At 39.7% G+C, this 21,028-nt stretch overlaps 1 protein-coding gene across 1 annotated transcript in view; it reads right to left on the bottom strand.

The window, feature by feature from the left end:
* The window catches only part of KCNQ3 (potassium voltage-gated channel subfamily Q member 3), a 122,997-nt gene that overhangs the window by 32,085 nt on the left and 69,884 nt on the right, over positions 1-21,028 (bottom strand). Inside the window, exon 9 of the mRNA XM_072606559.1 lies at positions 18,107-18,133. Coding sequence (XP_072462660.1) covers positions 18,107-18,133 — 27 coding nt within the window. The remainder of the gene's footprint in view (positions 1-18,106; positions 18,134-21,028) is intronic.

The raw sequence follows: 21,028 nt of genomic DNA, 5'->3' as shown, positions 1-21,028 counted from the left end.
AGTGTTACCTTTATCCCCTGGGTTTTATAAATGCATGTCTTTACTACACAACTCTCTATGATCACAAGGTTCAGAAAAAAGGGCTAGCCTGCCTTGATGGAAGACTTTCCTCATTTAGGAATTCCCTGTATCAATACTGTCACCAGGCTAGTTCCTATCTATATTTTAAAACTCTAAACAGGCATATGGGCTGGGATGGGGAAAATACCATTGAAGATTATGCTCTTAGAACAGTATTCCTTTCAAGTGATCCAAAGGATAATGACACGACTCATGGTGGGTGTAGTTAGATGTATTATCTATGAGGATTAGCATATGAAAAAAGATGTTAAAATGCCATCCAAGATATATATATATGACCAGAAAAGGGGGTTGGTTAGTTGTGTAGTGATAGTGATGAATTACAGGGAGACAAAAGACAGGAGTAATTATAGGTGTGATTAATTGAAAAATATTGGAATCAGAATCAAAGGACTTGAGTTCAAATCCCAGTTCTGCCACTCAATAGTTGTGTGGCCTTAGCCAAGTCGCTTAACGTTTATGAGTCTCAGTTTCCTCATTTATAAAATAAGGGGGCTGGACTAGATGCCCTAAATCATGTTCATGCCCTAAATCAGTGTTGCTATGACACACACCATAATGGAGGGTGTCTTGCTTGTTAAGGGCTCTTGTGAGCCCTTTGTGTTATTTCAAACTTTTTGCTGGAGTGAAATAATAATGATAATATCAGTAACATTAACAACACCAATGACATCTATCAGCAATACAGAATGTCTCAAAAATCTTTTAATTCTAATAGCTTAAAATTGCACTAAGATTTTTGGGATGTTCTACACAGTAGAATGCAAATTGCTTTATAAAAATGATCTCATTTTATCCTCATTATTATGATGTTATATTTATCCCTTCTATTCTTATCTCCATTTCACAAATGAGGAAAGGAGGCACTATCATCACTCTCATTTTAGAGATGAGAGAACTGAGGCAGACAGAGGTTAAGTGACTTCTTCAGGACTGCATAGCTAATAACAGCTGAGCCTGGATTTGAACTCAGGCCTCCCAGATTGCAGGTTTATGTTCTATCAACTGAGCTACCTCAGTGCTTCTATTGCATCTAAATGTCCATTCCAATATTAGATCCGTGACTCTACGATCCTATTCATTCTATGAGATTCTTGTCCCATGTCTTTCCATAAATCCTTTATAGAAGATCTAGTCAATGTATGCAGGGTCTTTTATGGATAGCATTACAACATGTGGGATACTCATCTGCTATCCTTTACCTTTATTCCATACACCAACAACGGAAAGAAAATCTAGATAGAAAGAAATACCATGCTACAGTTGATATTAAGACTTTGAGAACATTCAAATGCTCTTGACCCACAGTTAAATGGTGGTAATTCTTTACTTGTTAAATTTGAACTTGAAACTTCAGCCAAATGGCCTTCCTATTCTCTCCTACCCCTTGCTGTCCCAACTGCTTCCCCTCCCCTGCCATATTGAAACTGTAGATCACAAGGTGCCTACTAAATGATCTGCTTCCATAGAATTTCATAAGCACTATTTACTAGAAGTCCTGGACTAGGAACATACCTGAATTCTAGCCCCACCTATGCCACTGTCTAGGGGTATGACTATGAGAAGAGTCTAACTAGGGTGGGGTAGCAAGGCTTTTGCTCCAGGTGTACTAATCTAGGGGATAGCTCTTTCAATCCTTCAAAAATGTAGAAAAAGCAGAGCATAGCATCTAATTATCTTCCTTTTGTCCATAATATCACTACCCTGGTTATGACTCTTTTTGGGAATGTCAATTAACTTTTCTGAATTTGTTTCCTTATATCTAAAATGGATGTAGTATTGCTTCCTTATGTACCTTTTAAGGAAGGTTCTGGTGAAGAAAGCACTTTGTGGAGTATTCGAATGAGTACGTAGAGAAAGCACTCAATTTACAGGATCTCATTTGATACTTACAACCCAGCAGGCAAGGAATGCCAGTATTTTTATTGCCCCCAATAAAAGTGAGAGTCCTGGAAGTAGAGAATTATATCTCACAAATGAGGAAATTAAATTTCAGGAAGACAAATGGATTTGCCCAAACTCACAGGGTTTGTAGTTTCCTCCTCTGTAAAATAGATATAATTCTATACAAACTTACAGGTTTAGTGTGCAGATAAAATGAGAAGATGCATGAGAAAGGCTCCAAAAAAGTAACAAGTACTCCATAAATACGAAGGGTAATGCTTCTATGTGATGTTAATATATGATTATATACCCAAATGGAGGGGGTTTCTGGAGGGAGTGCACTAGATAGAATTCTGGGACTGATGTGAGGGAGCTCTGCATTCAAATCCTAACTCACATACTAACTGTTTGATCCTGGGCAAGTTATTTCACCTCTGTCTGCCTCCATTTTCTCATCTGTGAAATGGGAATAGTAATAACACCTACCTTTCAGGGTTATTATGAGGATCAAATGAGATAATAGCAGTAAACCATTATGCAAACCTGCAAGTACTACATAATGCTTATCATTACTACTACTACTACTTCTACTACTACTACTACTACTACTACTACTACTACTGCTACTACTGCTACTACTGCTACTACACTATTACTACCACTACCACTACCACTTCCACTACTACTACTACTACTACTACTACTACTACTACTGCTACTACTGCTACTATTATTACTACTACTACTACTAGTATGGTATATATATATACTGCTACTACTACTACCATTATTATCTTCTTCCATAGAATTTGCAACACTATGTACTAAAAAGAGCCCTAGACTTCGAGGTAGGAAACCTGGATTCTAGTCCCAATTATGCCACTGTTATGTAAAGAATCTAACTTGGACAAGGTAACTAGACTTTTGCTCAGGTGGACTATTAATCAAAGGTTACTGGTCAGCAGGCAGGCCTTCCTTACTCCAAACTTTAGACATTTCATTTGAGACAGACAGACAGACAGACAGACAGACAGACACACACACACACACACACACACACACACACACACACACACAGAGACAGAGAGACAGAGAGAGATAGTCTGATAGAGAAAGAGATTCAGTCTCATCTGCTTATTCAGTCTTTTCTATGCACCTCTTACAGATATGTACATGTTATAAATAGCTCCATATCAATCAATGCATGCCACTGAGAACTGGACCTAGGGGTGAACAAAGCAAGCAGCCACCCAGGGTGCACTATTCAAGTTGGGGATTAGGGGGAGTTGTTCTCTAGAATGTGGAACATTTTTTAATATGAATTTTTATAAACAGACCCAATGGTAATGCCAGATCACTCTGTTCTCCATAGCACACAGTGAATTATTTTGTGGCAAATGAAGTCTCTTGCATTATATTCAGGTCTAAAAGCCTGCACAAGAATACAGGGCATCAAACCTTGCCTTGGGGGCACAAACACCTTGTCCCTGCTGGGATGACTCAGTAAGATTCTTCCTGACTCTGCTAGTACAGTGCTTTCTATCTTCTTGCCTTTCTAGTCTTTGTTCTTTTTTTTTTTTTATTTAACTTTTAACATTCATTTTCACAAAATTTTGGGTTACAAATTTTCTCCCCTTTTATCCCCTCCCCCCCCAAACACCAAGCATTCTAATTGCCCCTGTGACCAATCTGCTCTCTCTTCTATCATCCCTCTCTGCCCTTGTCTCCATCTTCTCTTTTGTCCTGTAGGGCCAGATAGCTTTCTATACCCCTTTACCTGTATTTCTTATTTCCTAGTGGCAAGAACATTACTCGACAGTTGATCCTAACACTTTGAGTTCCAACTTCTTTACCTCCCTCCCTCTCCACCCCTTCCCTTTGGAAGGCAAGCAATTCAATATAGGCCAAATCTGTGTAGTTTTGCAAATGACTTCCATAATAGTTGTGTTGTATAGCACTAACTATATTTCCCTCCATCCTATCCTGTCCCCCATTACTTCTATTCTCTTTTGATCCTATCCCTCCCCATGAGTGTCGACCTCGAATTGCACTCTCCTCCCCATGCCCTCCCTTCTATCATCCCCCCCACCCTGCTTGTCCCCTTGTCCCCCACTTTCCTGTATTGTGAGATAGGTTTTCCTACCAAAATGAGTGTGCATTTTATTCTTTCCTTTAGTGGAATGTGATGAGAGTAGACTTCATGTTTTTCTCTCACCTCCCCTCTTTATCCCTCCACTAATGAGTCTTTTGCTTGCCTCTTTTATGAGAGATAATTTGCCCCATTCAATTTCTCCCTTTCTCCTCCCAATATATTTCTCTCTCACTGCTTGATTTCATTTTTTTTTTTAAGATATGATCCCATCCTCTTCAATTCACTCTGTGCACTCTGTCTCTATGTATGTGTGCGTGTGTGCATGTGTGTGTGCGTAATCCCACCCAGTACCCAGATACTGAAATGTTTCAAGAGTTACAAATATTGTCTTTCCATGTAGGAATGTAAACAGTTCAACTTTAGTAAGTCCCTTATGACCTCTCTTTGCTGTTCACCTTTTCATGGTTCTCTTCATTCTTGTGTTTGAAAGTCAAATTTTCTTTTCAGCTCTGGTCTTTTCATCAAGAAAATTTGAAAATTCTCTATTTCATTGAAAGACCATTTTTTCCCCTGAAGTATTATAGTCAGTTTTGCTGGGTAGGTGATTCTTGGTTTTAGTCCTAGTTCCTTTGACTTCTGGAATATACTGCTCCATGCCCTTCGATCCCTTAATGTAGAGGCTGCTAGATCTTGTGTTATCCTGATTGTATTTCCACAATACTTGAATTGTTTCTTTCTAGCTGCTTGCAATATTTTCTCCTTGACCTGGGAACTCTGGAATTTGGCCACAATGTTCCTAGGAGTTTCTCTTTTTGGATCTCTTTCAGGCGGTGTTCTGTGGATTCCTTGAATATTTGTTTTGCCCTCTGGTTCTAGAATCTCAGGGCAGTTTTCCTTGATAATTTCATGGAAGATGATGTCTAGGCTCTTCTTTTGATCACGGCTTTCAGATAATCCCAAAATTTTTAAGTTGTCTTTCCTGAATCTATTTTCCAGGTCAGTTGTTTTTCCAATGAGATATTTCACATTATCTTTCATTTTTCCATTCGTCTCTCTTTGTTCTGTGATATCATGCTTTCTCGCAAAGTCCTTAGCCTCCATCTGTGCCATTCTAATTTTGAAAGAACTATTTTCTTCAGTGAGCTTTTGAATCTCCTTTTCCATTTGGCTAATTCTGCTTTTGAAAGCATTCTTCTCCTCATTGGCTTTTTGAACCTCTTTTGCCAATTGAGTTAGGCTAGTTTTCAAGGTGTTAATTTCTTCAACATTTTTTTGGTTCTCCTTTAGCAGGGAGCTGATCTGCTTTTCATGCTTTTCTTTTATCTCTCTCATTTCTCTTCCCAGTTTTTCCTCCACCTCTCTAACTTGATTTTCAAAATTCCTTTTGAGCTCTTCCATGGCCTGAGCCCATTGGGTGGGCTGGGACACAGAAGCCTTGATTTCTGTGTCTTTGCCTCATGGTAAGCATTGTTCTTCCTCATCAGAAAGGAAGGGAGGAAATGTCTATTCTCCAAGCAAGTAGCCTTCAATAGTCTTATTTCTTTTCCCTTTTCTGGGCATTTTCCCAGCCAGTGACTTGACCTCTGAATATTCTCCTCACACCCACCTTGCCTCCTGATCCTCCCAGCCAGTGTTTGGGATCTGAGATTCAAATGCTGCTTCCAGCCTTAGGGCTTTTGGCGGGGGCAGGGCTGCTATTCAGTGTGAGAATTAAGTTCAGGTGCTGAGGTTGGGGCAGGGCCGCCTCTCAGGCTCTGTTCCCTCAGGGGGTTTATGTACAGACCTTCCACAATGGATCCAGGCTCCCGCCCGCTTGGGGAACTCTGGTCTGCAGCCGCCTCTCAGCTTCTACCTCCTGGGGGGGCCCGAATCATGGGGGCACCCCACTCCCTTCTCGACCTGCCAAAGAGACTCTCTCACCGACCCCCGTCACCTGTGGGCGGAGAGACTTGTGCGGCCGCTGGAGATCCCATCCCTGAAGCCTGCTCGGGTCTGTTTCTCTTGGTGCCGTGGCTGCAGCAGGTCTGGGCTGGGCTGGGCTCCGCGTCTGCAGCGCGACGGACCTTTTGCGAGAGGTTTGCAGGTCCCTCTGTGGGTGGAGGGACCCACGTGGCCACTGGAGATCCCGTCCCCGAAGCCCGCTCGGATCTTTTCCTCTCGGTGCTGCGGCCGCTGCAGGGCTGCCCTCAGTTCCCAGTCCCGGCGCCCAGTCCGCAGTGCGAAGGACCCCCCGTGAGAGGTTTGCAGGTCCCTCCGGAACAGAAATCTCCCTCGCTCCAATATTCCATGGCCTCTGGGTGCAGAATTCGCCGTGAGTTACTCCCCTGTAGCTGTTCTGTGGGTTGTGGGTTCAGAGCTATGTGTATGTGCGTCTTTCTACTCCGCCATCTTGGCTCCGCATTCTCTAGTCTTTGTTCTTAAACGAGATGTTTAAACTGAAGACCTCCCAAAAGCCCTCCCTTTCCTACCTTCTTCTGTGTGTAGCCTGAAAATTCAGACCTTCTTCTCTTTTTCTTTCCTTAAAGGTATAGGCCAAAGAATAAGGAGCTTGTCAGCATGCCATGCACTCGAGAGTTCCCAGGACAAAGGGAGGGGCAACTACCAGGACAGCAAGAGAGCACACAACCTGAGGTCCCAGACAAAGAAGTATGAGGGTCTGCCTTTAATCAAACATACAAAGAGGAATGAGACAGTTCTTTTCCCTGACTATGCTGTGGTTTAATGTTAATCCGTGGAGGAAATATCAGAAAACCACATAATTCAGAGAAGAGTACCAGCTGCTGAAAAATCAGAAAATTAACTAGTAACTCCAGAAGGGCAGGGACTATGTCTTTTGCATGTCTCTCAGAGCCTAGCACAGCTGTCTGCATACAGTAGGTACTTAGTCAATGTTCGTTGAATTGAACTCAACTGAATGATTCAATCTGATTCCATCATTCAGGGCAAATGTTTTGCAATCTTCTGAACAGAATAAAAATTCCATTTACTTCCTACTTCATTCTCCATTATCCAAAGTGTCCTCTTTGTAAATATAATAACAGCGCACATTTATATAATTCTCTAACATTTGTAAAGTGATTTAATACATATATCTCATTTGAACCTTACCAAAACCCAGCAAGGAAGAACTATTAATACCCCCATCTTAAAGAAAACAAAACTGAGACTCAGAGAGGTTAAACATTTTTTTTTCCCAAGATCACATGTAAGTATCTGAAGCAGAATTGGAACCCAGGTCTTTTGAATTGTGTTGCTGGAAAAGACTTTTTTAGAGGTCCTTAGACAGCAAAGAGATCAAATCAGTCAATAATTAAACACATGAATTCTGACTATTCACTGGAAGGTCAAATACTGAAGGTAAATCTTAATACTTTGGCCATATTATAAGAACAAGGGATTCATCGGAAATGACTCTGATGTTGGGAAAGAGTGAAGGCAAAAGGAAAAGAGGATGGCAGAAGATGAGATGGATAGATAGTGTCATGGAAACAATGAAGATGAACTTGGACAAAATTAGTGGAAGATAGAAGGGCCTACCTAGCCTGATATGGTCCATGCGGTCACAAAGAGTCAGATATCACTGAACAAAAAAACAACTGTCTGCCTTGAAATCCAGCTTCCTAGTCATGCTACTCTGTACAATTTCATGATTCCATGGACCAGGCTCATTGGAAATTATTTCAGTAGGGATAATTTAATTGGCCAGGTTGCCAGAAGCAATAAGGAAGCATTTCATTCTCATTTCCATGTGAATAGAATATCGATAGAGGAAACAGCATAAACTTCATATTTTTTCAGGGAATAGGAAGTATTGGGAAGCTTTGCTAAGACGGAGTTGGTGACCGTGACCTCACATCACATGGGTATTTCTTCCCTGAGTGGTTTCCATGTTCCTAGGCCACTTTGTAAAAACATATTCCTTTGTCCCATCCTCAGCAATTTCTACAAGCTTCAGGTCATCTGGGGTTTCAGACTTCTTGACATCATCCAGAGAGTTTCATGTCACTATTTTATATTCACTCTCACTTGTCTTTTGTAAATGTCCTTGAAAAATCACAGCGCAGTGCAGCAGCAACCTCAGTGTCAAGATTTGCATTGGTTTCTTTACTTGTTACAGGATTACTTTTGATTGTCTTGCAGAATTTTGCATTTGAGAGAATTTCATCCCTATTGAACTGACATCCCCTTCAGCACCTCAGAATGAGGTTTTAAACTCATATTTTTTTAAACATTTTGAAATCTGTTCTCTAAATATCTTTAGTACAAGCCTGGATGTATCCAATGTATCCTTCCTAACTTATTAAAACTCTTAATACTACTTAAATTTAAGTGTGGGAAACAAGAAAGTTCTGTTTCCACAGTTTGGGTGATCAGAGTTGTGACCTAGCACTGTCAGGTTAGAGGTCAGAAACTTGTGTGAAGGCTTGATGAGCTATTTGAGGAAAAGCCTATCAGCGAGAACATGAAGTCATGTGGCAACGGATGGGGTTGAGGGTGGTTGAAAATTCAGAACAGTATAAGAAGCTTCCATTGGTCTGATACAAGTTATAATCTTCTTGTACCCTTACTGGGAAACTACCCCTTCATAAAGAATGTAGAAGGCACTCCCTGCTCCTCAAGAGGGGTGGAGTTAGTTTTGACCAAGGTGCTCAATTCCTCTGAACTCTACTTTAATAAGTTTTCCTGAATACTTTTTGTGTGTCAAGCATGTCCCTAACATAAAGGAACATGAATTGAGTGCTATGTGTCAGGCTTTGTTCTAGGTGTCTGGACACAAAGGCCACAAGAAAACAGCATATGTCCTCAACAATATAGATACTGTTCCCAAAACCTTAAACCTTCTACATGCTGAAGTCCATAGATTAGACAACACTAGGCCCCTGCCTGAAGGCTGTTTTCTGGGCCCTCCTTGCTTAAGAGTGATTATCAATGGTAACTGGTGCTGTTTCCTTCCAAGTCAGTTATTTTTCTTTGCCTCATTAAAGGGGCCATCTGCTGATTGTTTCTTAAACTGTCTATTAACTAAATGGGATCTACCTCTTCCAAAGTGGGTATCTGAATAGATCTTGGCCTAAAGGGGTCTCCCAATGCATCCTGGGTCATCTCCAGTCACTGGATTCAGAAAGCTCTGGAGGACAAGTGAGGCTGGTGACCTGCATAGCCCTCCCTCACTCAAAACGAAAGTCAAGTGCGAGTCATGTCATTATTTCTTTTGTGGCATGGTCTTCTTAGGAGAAACACAGTACCAACATTCTAAGACAACCTCATGTAAAATCCCTATCCTGCTCCCAATCCAGGCTAATCCCACCACAGATTTTTCATAGTCCTTTAACTGACTCTCCTTTGCCCCACTGCATTATCTTTGTTGTTCAGTTGTGTCTTATTCTTTATGACCCCTTTTGGGGTTTTCCTGGCAGAAATACTAGTGTGGTTTGCCATTTCCTTCTCCAGCTCATTTTTACAAATAAGAAAATTGAGGCAAATAGGATTGAGTGATTTACCCAGTCACACAGCTAGTGAGTGAGGCCAGAATAGAACTCAGAAAATGTTTCCCTGATCCTAAGCCCAGGGCTCTATCCACTGCAACATCTAGTTGTCCTATGTTTATTGGCATATGTCATATCCTTCTACTGCATTCTGTGGTCTTTCATCTTTGAATGCCTGGTGTCTACCAGAGTGCCTTGTGCAGAAAAGATGCTTAATAAGTGGTTGTTGGGTTGGACTATATTGAACTGCATTTGCTGACACAGTATTTTTCTCTCCAGGTTTCCCTCAATGCATCTATTTCAACAAACAGTCCTTTTTGGATGGTCATCAGGAGATGCAGGGTGAAAACTCTCTTCATCATTTCCTTTTCCATCTTAGAAATGAAACAAACTGTCAACAGGCCAAGTAAAGAATTCATCAGATGCTCTGCTTTTAACAGAGAGAACCCCAGTAGATGACCAGAGAGCTCAATTCAAGTCAGCAAATACTATTGAATGTTTCTAGGCACCATGCTAGGAATGGGGAATACAAGACAAAAGTGAAGCACTACCTATGCTTGGGCAAGTGTGTATTCTACTGAGGAGAGTATAGAACTTGAATATAGTTAAGTAGAATTATAAGGTAGAGAGTAGTGGACACAAAAGAGGCATGAGATAAAGGAATCTAAAGGAGAATACTCATAGATGGAGGGGGTAAAGGATGAGGGGAAAGGAATCAGGGAAGAGGTACCTATGTTGAAACTTGAAGGAAGATAGAAATGAAGTGGGAGTACATTCCAGGCATGAATTAGGGCTTGTGATAATGCTCAGAGACTGGAGTTAAGAAGTCAAACAACAAATAGTCTAGTTTGGGTAGACCACAGAGTGAGTGAAATGGAGCTGTGTAAAGTAAGTTGAGACAGATTGTTGAGAGTCAAATTGTGGCTTATATTCCAGGCTAAAGAACTTGTATTTTACAAAACTATTACAGTGGTCCTAGTAGATGGAATGAGGAACTAAACAGGAATTATAGCCACACCAGTGGAGAGTGTCTTTAGCCTTTAGCAAGAAGAGATGCTTGTTCTTTCAGGGCCGTGGATCAGAGAGGTTTTGAGGAATGAAGTAAAAGATACATGTGAGCTGCTACTATTTGGGCTTGAGTTTCTCATTCAAGTAGAAGACATAGTCATCTTCTGGTCAGGGGAGACAACATTGGGAGGTTGGAGTGATAGAAGAAGGTTTGAACAGCCATGGTGAAGATTATAATTCTTCATTATTATAGCTTACATTTGTGTGTGTGTGGGGTGTGTGTGTGTGTGTGTGTGTGTGTGTGTGTGTGTGTGTGTGTGTGTGTGTGTGTGTGAATGATCTGTTCAAGGCATTGCTTTCCATCTATTCTATTTGGTCTAGCTAGAATTTATGTTCCATAACAACAACATTTATTTTTCTTTTTTCTTTATCCTCAATCAAATGTTCTTCTCCTATTCTTCTAATATCTGATTTGTTGATTCCCATTATCTTTTTGACATATAATGCAATTCCTCTGCTCCTTCTATTAGATGTTTCTTTTGAATAAAACATATCCTTCCCTCCTCACCACCTTCCCAGTAATGGGCTTCATCCAACCAAGCTGTGGTGAAATATATAAAGATTTATTTACCTCCACATGTAAAAATGTTAAGTTAATTTTATGATCCATACTCTTTGCACTAGCATATTGCTATTTCATGTCACAAGTATTGTTTCCAACTGCCTTCACTTGTAAAGAAATGGGTACATCTTCCAAACATTATTCTTTGTATGCCAAAACCTGTTGTCCTCCACGGTAGTTGATTTCAGTTTATCAAGGCACTTACCTTTCCTCACTCCCTCCACAAACTCAGATATCAGTTTGAACTCTCCCGGGCAGTTCAACAATCACTTACTTATCAAATCAATGCTTCCCAGTATATCTCTTGTTGGGGGGTGCATCATTCTGGGAATTCAAATCATCATTCAAAGAGACAAATACCATTATCTAACATAATGGTTGGAATTCACCTCCCATGTCCCATGGATTGTATCCTCCTTTGCCTTCCAAAGGCACAATCTTCAGCCAGAAAAATGGAAGAGAGCAGCACTTCCTTGATTTTTTATTTTTTATTCCAGGACTTTAGAGTTATTAGAGACTCAGTTCAGGTTTCTTTATCATTACATGGACCAATCAAAGTGGGGAATAGTCAGAGGGTTTGATGAGTCTCAACATGCCAATGAGAAACAAATTGTTGGTTTACTTAAAAGTTAGGATATCTGGGTTCAAGACCAGCAAACTCTGTATGACTCATGCAAATTGCATTGACTTTCTGAGTCTCATTCCCTATACTGGTAAAATGGGGATAATACTTGTGTTGAGATGTGTAATGAGAATTAAAAATCTTTCCCACCCATTAATAGGCCTCAGGTGGAGCTTGATTAGGGGAGGCTTGTTTGCTTGAAGGCTTATACATTTTATCCTCTGGTTATTTCACACCTTTTGGTAATTAGCAACTGTGAACAGATTATAACCAATAGAAAGCCATTTTGGAGTAGATAAAGCTGCATGGTGTACTGGGATGTTCACTGGACTTGAAATCAAAAGATCTGAGTTTGACTCCCAACTCTTCTATAAGTTCTGTGTGACCCTGGGGAAGTTACTTTACTTTTCAAGGACCCAGTTTTCTCATCTGTAAATTGGGTATGTCTATGAGGAGGTAGAAATATGAAGTTCCTTCAATATGTGGTATGCTATGATGCTCAACATGGTGAATCTTGGAGAAGAAACTAAAGTACTTTCTCAAACATCCAAGTGAGATGACACTGTTAGATGTGTTTTCCATGTTTATTTTCATTGTATTTTGATTCTCTGTCAACTGACAATGCAAATATGGATTGAGACACAAGATGGGCAGTTTATAGAAGTAGGGCCTTGGAGTCAGGTCAAGCCTTCATGTCCTGTTTTTGACCCTTACTAGCTATCTCTCTGACCTGGAAGAAGTCCGTCAGTTGCTCAGCGCTCACCGCAATCTCTAAGACCAGAAGTAACTGGTAAATAATAATCTGCACCAGTAGAATGAGTTTCCACATTAGGAGTTTTCTATACATTTGAAATCACAGGTATCTCTCTCCCCTTACTCCAGTGCTTCTCCTTCAATTGGAGAACATTTGGAAATAAGGAATGGCTTTTTGGCGGAGAGGGAGTGTATTGAATAGTGATTTTGTTAGTGTAGGGCACTTTTAGTGAGGAAACTCCCTTTATCAATGCATATTGGCAACTGTTTTGCAACTATAGTCTTAGACAGAACACTGGGCATGGAGTCAGAAAGATCTGAGTTCAAATCCAGTTTCAGGAATGCACTAGCTGTCCTCTGCCTAAAAGTTCCCTCAGTTGCAAAATGGAGATAATAATGGCAGTTGCCCCACAGAATTGTTGTGAGGAATAAATACAATAACATTTGTAAAGAGCTTAACACAGTGTCTGGCACATAGTAGGCATTATATAAATGACTGTTCCTGTCCCTTCCAGAGGACAATTTGTTAATAAAATGCTAGATAAACCAAAACTCTCCATTCTCTTGTATAGATAACAGTTTAGTATAACCAGTTCTCTTGGTTTTTATTACTGATAAGAGGGAGCCCACATGGTAGAGTTGAACTGTATTTGGCATTGTATTTGGGATCAGAAATTTTGAGTTCAAATGCCATCAAGTTATTACAAGTGTGACCTCAGACAAAATGTTGACCCTCTTTGAGTCTCAATTTACTCGTCTGTAAAGTAAAGAAAATAATTCCTGCCAGAATCATGGAGCAGTTCTGAGCTCACAATAATAGAGCACTTTCAGATTTACAAAATGTACTCTTCTCAAGTGAGTTAAGTATTATTTTCATTCCCATTTTACAGACAAAGAAACTGAGACTCAGAGGTCGTACAATCAGCACATGCTCTTCTCAACCCCGACGTAGTGTTCTTTCCATTTGATTACATTTTATTCTTTGTTTTTAGAAAAATATTCTATGAAATACAAAGCCTTACGTGTGAGATATTATTATAATATAAGAAATAGAAGCCATTTGCTGTGAACTCCCTCTTCTCTCATATTCCACGTCTCAAAGCCTCTTGCCATCATCCTCTATTTTTTTCTGCTTTGCATCAATCTCCAGTGAAGAAAGAGGCAGCTACTCCCCCCTTCAAAGTCAACCCCTCCATTTGTACTGTCCTCTGTCAGATTGTTCCCATGATTTTACCCCTTCTGAAATCTTCAGTCGATAGACACTCATTCACTAACATCTACAAACATGCCCCTATCTACCTTATCCTTTAAAACAAATCAACAACCCATTCACTTGATCCTATCTTTCTCTTAAGCTACAATCCTATAGTTCTTTCTTCCCTTTCATAGCCAAACTCCTGAAAAAGTCATCTATATCACTATTTTTCTATCATCTATAGGTTGTTTGAATATAGTATCCATTTGGTAACCTGATATGAGGGAAGTTCATAGAATATTAATTCTCCCAGTATCCAGTTTATGAGTCACCAACAAATGACTTTGGGACTTACCAAAGTAGATGAAAATGTCCCCTTCTGCCCATCAAATGTGCTCACCTTGAAGTAGGCTTCCATGTCTCCATGCTGTGATCTTAGAGAACTTACTTTCCCACTACTAAATATTTTTCTTAATACCCTTACCACTAAATTCCTCTCCTGATGCCTTACCATGGCATGGAGATTAACTTCAATTCTTGAAAGCTCTGTCAGGAGAAGACAATTTTTGTAGATAATATCAAGCTGGTATAGTGGAAGGAGCCCTGGTTTTGGAGTCTGAGACCCTCAGGTCAAATCTCAGTTATAGCACTCACCACTTATGTGACTTTGGGGAAGAAATTTATCATCTCTGGGCCTCAGTATTTTCATCTGTAAAATTAGATTATTAGACCTGATGGCCTTGAAGCTGACTTCTAGGTGTGTGTGTGTGTGTGTGTGTGTGTGTTTCAAATACAGGCCTAGTGATTGGCAAATATCAGTTAAATGTGGAGAGGTTTAGCAATTAGGAATTTTTTGGTCATAGGTTCATAAAACTGCTAAGATGTGGACAGATTGTGATCTACATTACAGGAAGGAATGCCCATCAAGGTGAAATCATAAATATTTTCAATTATTGAAGCAGAATATGGGGCAACTAGGTGATACAGTAAGTAAAACACTAGACCTGGAGTCAGGAAGATCTCATTTCAAACCCAGTTTCAGATGCTTTCTAGCTTTGTAACTGTAGACAAGTCACTTAACCTGTCTCAGTTTTCTCATCTATAAAAACGGAGATAATAACAGCCACTGCTTCCTATGATTGTTGTGAAGATAAAATAAGTTATTTGTAACGTGCTTTTCAAACCCCAAAGTGTTAGCTTTTATTAAGAATAAATGCTAGCTATTATTTAAAACTCTCAGAAATTACTTTAACTATATCTTGCTCAGCTTTAATGAGACATTATCCAAGCTACTAATCCAGTATCCAGTAATGAGCACCTTAAATGAATGAGGATTTAGCCGAGGGTGGATTGTTCTTTGTTCAGCCCTAGCTTGGAATTTCCCTTAATGGATGTCAAGCGCTCAGTGTCTAGCAAAGAAACAACTTGATATTCATCATCCAGGTTGTGCAGGGTGGACATAAAGCTTGGGTTGGGTTTCACACTATTGAATACTGCACTATAATATTTGCAACAGATCAGAGCTTTTTATAGGGTGTGTCATTATGGATTGTATCCAAGGGAATTTGGAAACTAAACTACCCAGAGGATCTCATTACAAGGTAATCTTGAATAGTTGTATTTCTTGGTTGAGACAGTGGTCCCTACTAGAGAGATGTTTCAATTTATATCTTTGGAAAATTAAATCAGAAAGAAATACAACTTTCCATTGAAAAACTATTCAAAGATATTACCGGTGCTCTAATGTTTTCATCAGTTCTCCAAATGTCATGAAAGATTTGGTGGAAAGAACACAGGCCTTGGAGTCAGAAGACATAGATTCTAATCATGGCCCACACACTTATTCACTAGGCGACCTGTGGCAAATCATCATCTCCCTAAACCTGTTTCCTCATTGGAAAGTTGGAGATGACATCTGCCCAGCCTACTTCAAATGGGGTCATGAAGAGTTGGTCATGACTGAAAACAACTAAACAGTAGCAACGTACTTGAGTGACAATCCCCTCTATCACTTACTAGCAGGTGATCACTGCAAATTAAGAGAATTCATGACTTCAGAGACTGCCCACTCCACTTTTGAATAGTTCTAATTGCCAGGGAAGGAATCTTTTTCTTTCTTAAAGCCTTGATTTGTCTTTTTGCATCTTCCTCCCAGTTCTACTCTCTCAAACCACACAAAACAAATCAAATTCCTCTTCCACTTGATAATTCCTGAATATTTGAGGAAAGCGTTCATTCCCCTTTAAGTTTTCTCTGCCTTGGAACAGACACTCCCTACTTCATTCAGCAGAACCTCATAGGACAGGAGGCTGAGGACCTAGGATAATGCTCAGTTCTCTTTTGGACTGTTCATTTATACAATGCTCTTCCTAAAATCAAATGCTTAGAACAGACACAATGTTCCAAAGGTGGTCTAACTAGAATATGACAAGACTATTATGGCTGTCATTCTGAACACTGTATTTGAGGTCTAAGATTACATTAGCTTTGGGTGCTTCCAGGATACCTAATTGACTCAGTGAATTTATGGTTTGTGAAAATCAATTCACAGGAATTTAAAAATTCAGTATGGTATCTCTCCTCACTTTAATTAGTTGTGATTGATTAGTTTTATAACCTAACTTTCTTCTTAGACATGTTCCTTCTAGGCCCTTCAAAACCAGGTATAAATCCATTCATGCTTCATAAAGTGTCAACTGTTTCTGCCCATTGTAAGTCATTATTAGCATTCCATAGAATGTTGAAAATGTCGTATTGCTAGACTCTGCCATATTGTTTCCTGAAGCTAGTAAAGGGAACTCTTCCAAAACGTGATAGTTTCTTTTAAAGAATAGTTCTATAAAAATGTTGGTGTCTTCGTAATCTCAATACTTTTTAAGTTAGTTGTTTTAAAAAATATGTGATTACACAGATTTGTGGCTCCATTATCTACTACCCCTTAGGTGCAATAAGGTTGAGAGAAGGGGATATTTAGTGCAAGATTTATGACTGGACTTTGACTCTCCTCTTTCTGTTACCCTTCCCACCTTTATTTGTGTTGTTTGGCTTATCTCTTGGTTATGGAGGGGTTATCTCCTGCAGACAGAGATAACCATTTTGGAATATCCTCTGTTACTTCCCAGGCATACAGTAAGTGCCTAATGAATGCTTTATCTGTCTATCTAGTTATGAAATCTTTATAGTGAGTATGTGTAACTTAGAGAAGCCTGGGACTGAGGTTTTTTCCTGAGAGAAGCCTGGTATCTCAAGATACGAATATTCTCCCATCAAGAGAAAGAGGGCTTTGAGTGCCAGGCTAAGATTCTGTAGCCCCCCAACACTGAGGGATGAAGAAGGACTTCATAATTTGATTTATATTTAAAAGATAGTTGTTATTTGCAGGAAATTACTTGAAAATTTACCCCATATATCATTTTAGAGGTGATTTGTCAGTATATAGTATCCTATTCAGAACAAGGAGAGCTGAGTTCAAATCTTGCCTCTGCTACATATTAGCTACATGGCACCAAGAATGTTACTTAACCTATAGGTGCCTAAAGCAATACCTTAGGACTTCTTAAGTCAGATACAGGTCACTTTCTGCATTGTTAGAGGGAATTCCTGCACAAGGAGTTCCCTATTCTGACAGAATCAAAGATTCTTTATATATTCATATATGTAATTTTAATGACTTGATGTGTAGAAATATATTCATTGTTTATCTATAGAAATGATTTGTATTATGAATGTGTTTGTTTTATAGTCTGGGAACCCTGAAAAGAAAAGTATTATACAAGGTTACAAAATGTTCCTAAGTCTCCTTCTAAATATAGCTTACTGAATGGCATTTGATAGCACAAGGGCAGCTAACACAAAATAGTGGAGTAAGTACTAAAGTCAGCAAAATTTGCTAGCTAACAATTCCATGTGAACAACTGAAGTCCCTTTGGCTACAACATAGTAGCCTATAGGCAGGATCCTGGTGACTTGGGGCCCTGATATCAGGGAAGGAAGGAAGGAAGGTAGGAAGGAAGGAAGGAAGGTAGGAAGGAAGGAAGGAAGGAAGGAAGGAAGGAAGGAAGGAAGGAAGGAAGGAAGGAAGGAAGGAAGGAAGAAAAGGAGGGAGAAAGGAAGGAAGCAAACCTTTCATAATTCTACTCAGTGGTTGTGCCTTCCACCTGAAATGATCTATAATTTATCCCGCCTATGTCTTGTTTGTATCTAGTTGTTTGCATATTGTCTCTGCATTAGACTGAGGGCTCTCTGAGAGGCAGGTCTTTTGCCTCTCTTTGTATGCCCAGTACTTAGCATAGTGCCTGGTACACAGTAGTTGCTTAATAAATGCTTGTTGACTTGAAGAAACTGAGCAACAAGGAACACTTACCTGGCTGCTACCTCCAATTGGTCTTTTCTGTAAGGAAAAGAAGAGGGAAAGAAAAGGTGAGCATAGGTTAGAACAGCTCCTATTGCTGAGACTGCCCCCTCTCCTACTTCCCATCAGAACAGGCTACAGGGTTTCTGTCAGAAGATGGGAAAACTGAAAACAGGGAAAGGAAAATGGGTCGAATGTAATAAGGTAAAGGCATGAACGACAGTCTGATGTAGGGGCAGGGCCCTAACTCAAATTTCTGTAATATTTTTTCATAAAAGCCTATGAAGTGCAAGCATTTTTATGGCCATTACACAGATGAGGAAACTGAGGTTTAAAGAGGATAAATGACTTGCTTAGTATCATAGCAGCTAGGAAGTATCTGAGTTGCAACCTGAACTCAGGTCTTAAACCAGTTTCCAATCCAAAGCCCTTTCCTCTATCCTACATAGCCTCTCTGTATAATTTTTTCTCAATATTGCTCTTTTCATCAAAGAGACGAGAGAAAGAAGGGGAGACAAAGAAGAGTGGAAGATGATGAGATAAGGAAAAGAATGAAGCTTTCCCCAGTCTCTTCCTCTCTTGTCTCTGAGCTTACCAGAATTTATTAATAGCTAACATTTATGTAGCGTTTGAAGCTTTACAACATTGCTTTACAAATATTATGTCGTTTGACGCTCACAACCACCGTGGGAGGTAGGTGCTATTATTATCTCCATTTTACAGATGAGGAAACTAAGGCAGGAATAAATTGAGTTGATTTTTTAAGTATCAAACAGTTAGTAAGCTTGGATATTTGTTTGAGGCAGGATTTGATCTCAGATATCCCAGACACCAAGTCTTACCCTCTATTCACATCTACCATGTACACCGTATGCAACTTGTATACCTACACATGGTGGTTTGCATTTTGACACCTCCCCCTCATTAGACTGTGAGCTTGTTGAAGCCAGGAATTCTGGATTCTGCTTTTCTTTCTATCCCCAGTATTTAGTAAGGTATCTGACATATATTAGATGCTTTATACATGTTTATCTGACTCACTGATGGAGAAGACAGGAAGGAAAAGGGAAGCTTTTGTGTGTCATTAGGTTGGTTTTGCACATGCTCTGAATTGTGAGGACCAAAGAAGAAATAAAGTGACCAAAGGAAAGATATGCCTTCTGATTCTTGGATTATATACTGGTCTGAATTTAGACTGACTTCAGGTCAGATTCTGGAATTTATCTTTGAAAAGCAAAACCTTTATCATCAACCTCCTTTGTAAAAGAGAGCACATGATGATAACATTTATGTGCCCCTAAGTCTTATCTGCATATAGACCATATCTTTCCAGTAGAATGTAAACTCCTTGCAGGCAGGAGTCTTTGTAGTCCCAGCAGCTTGCTCAGTGCTTTACACATGATAGGCACTTAATAAGTATCCCTTGAGTTGTATTGAGGTGTTAATCCAGCAAAGATCCCTACTAATAAACTATTTGTCTAGAATGTTCATCCTATATAGAGAGTTCTAGTGAGTCAAAGGTATTTCCTTAGTGTAAGCTAAAATATGTCCTCTTCAAACTTCCAACCATTTCTCTTACTTCGTTTCCCTTGAGCCAAGAAGAACTATTGAAAGGCCTCTTTCACATGACAGCCCTTCAGATATTCAGAGGGATAGCTTGTGTGCTGAGAAGTTCAGAGGGAAGTTGGGTGGTGCAGTAGACAGAGTGCTGGACTGGATTTGGAGTCAGGAAGACCTGAATTCAAGTCCTGCCTTAGAAATTAATTAGCTGTGATACTAAGAAAGTCATTAAACCTTTCTTAGGTGTATTGAGTGCATAGTAGATTTAAAAATGTTAAAACTTACTATTATTCAGAGATCAGATAGAAGGGAAGAAGAAAAATCTTCGGGGAAAGGCATTTATGTCTGTGACATCAGGGAAGTCATTTTGGTTCAGTGTGTGTCTCAGTTTCCTCATCTCTAAAATGACTAGATGGAACTAGACAAACTCTAGTTTCTCAGCTCTACATCCTGAGATAATATCTGCATGCTCAGGATGAAATAGATACAATTGTAAAATGCTTTCATATCCTTTCCTTCTCTAAAACCTTCCGAGTCAGGCAAGGGTAAGGAAAAAGAACACTGGACTAGTAATGTACGTATATCCAAAGGTATGAGTCAGTCAGTGATTCTCACCAGCATCAAACATTCATTGTTTGATGTAATGTTTACTGTATAAGGTCAAAGATGTTAGAAGCAGAAGGGAAAAGTGTCACTGTATATTCTATTGACGAAGGCCATAACAACTTGACAACCAGGGATGCTGATGTCATTCAAAGCAAAGCAATCTTTTGGGTTATTTTTAAAGATGCATGGAAAGAGAGAAGACAAAGTAAAGGAAGGGAGAGAGAGAGAAAGGAATGGAAGAAAGTGAGAGAGAAGGGGAGGAAAAGGATAGATGGAAAAGGGAAAGGGAAAGAAGAAATAAAAATGAGAAAGAGGGAGGGAGAAAGGAAGGAAGATAGGATAGAAGAGAGGGAGAAAAGCAGGGAAGGAGGAGGAGAGAGAAAGGAAGAAATAGACAAAAGGAAAGAAGGAAGGAAGAAAGGAAGGAAGCAACAAAGGAAGGGAGGGAGGGAGGAATGGAGGGATGACATAGGGAAGGGCTAGAGAGGAAAGAAGGAAAATATAAGAAAAAGGCAGAGGGAAGGAATGGAAAGAGGATAGGAAGGAGAAAAAAGGAAAGAAGACAGGAAAGAAAGAAGGAAAGATGGAGAGAAGGGAAAGGATGAAGGAACAAAGGAAGGGTTTAGGGGAAAAAGAAAGGAAAGAAAGAAGGAAAGAAGGACCAAGGAAGGAATAAAAGGAGAAGATGGAGGGAAGAAGAAAGGGCAGAAAGGAAAGGAGAAAATAAGGAAGAGGGAGGAATTCATATATGAAGGATAAAACGATGAA

Source organism: Notamacropus eugenii, chromosome 4 (genome assembly GCF_028372415.1).
Source record: "Notamacropus eugenii isolate mMacEug1 chromosome 4, mMacEug1.pri_v2, whole genome shotgun sequence".
Classification (NCBI taxonomy): domain Eukaryota; kingdom Metazoa; phylum Chordata; class Mammalia; order Diprotodontia; family Macropodidae; genus Notamacropus; species Notamacropus eugenii.
The sequence above is the reverse complement of the archived record's forward strand: the minus strand, read 5'-3'. Positions and strand labels throughout refer to the sequence as shown.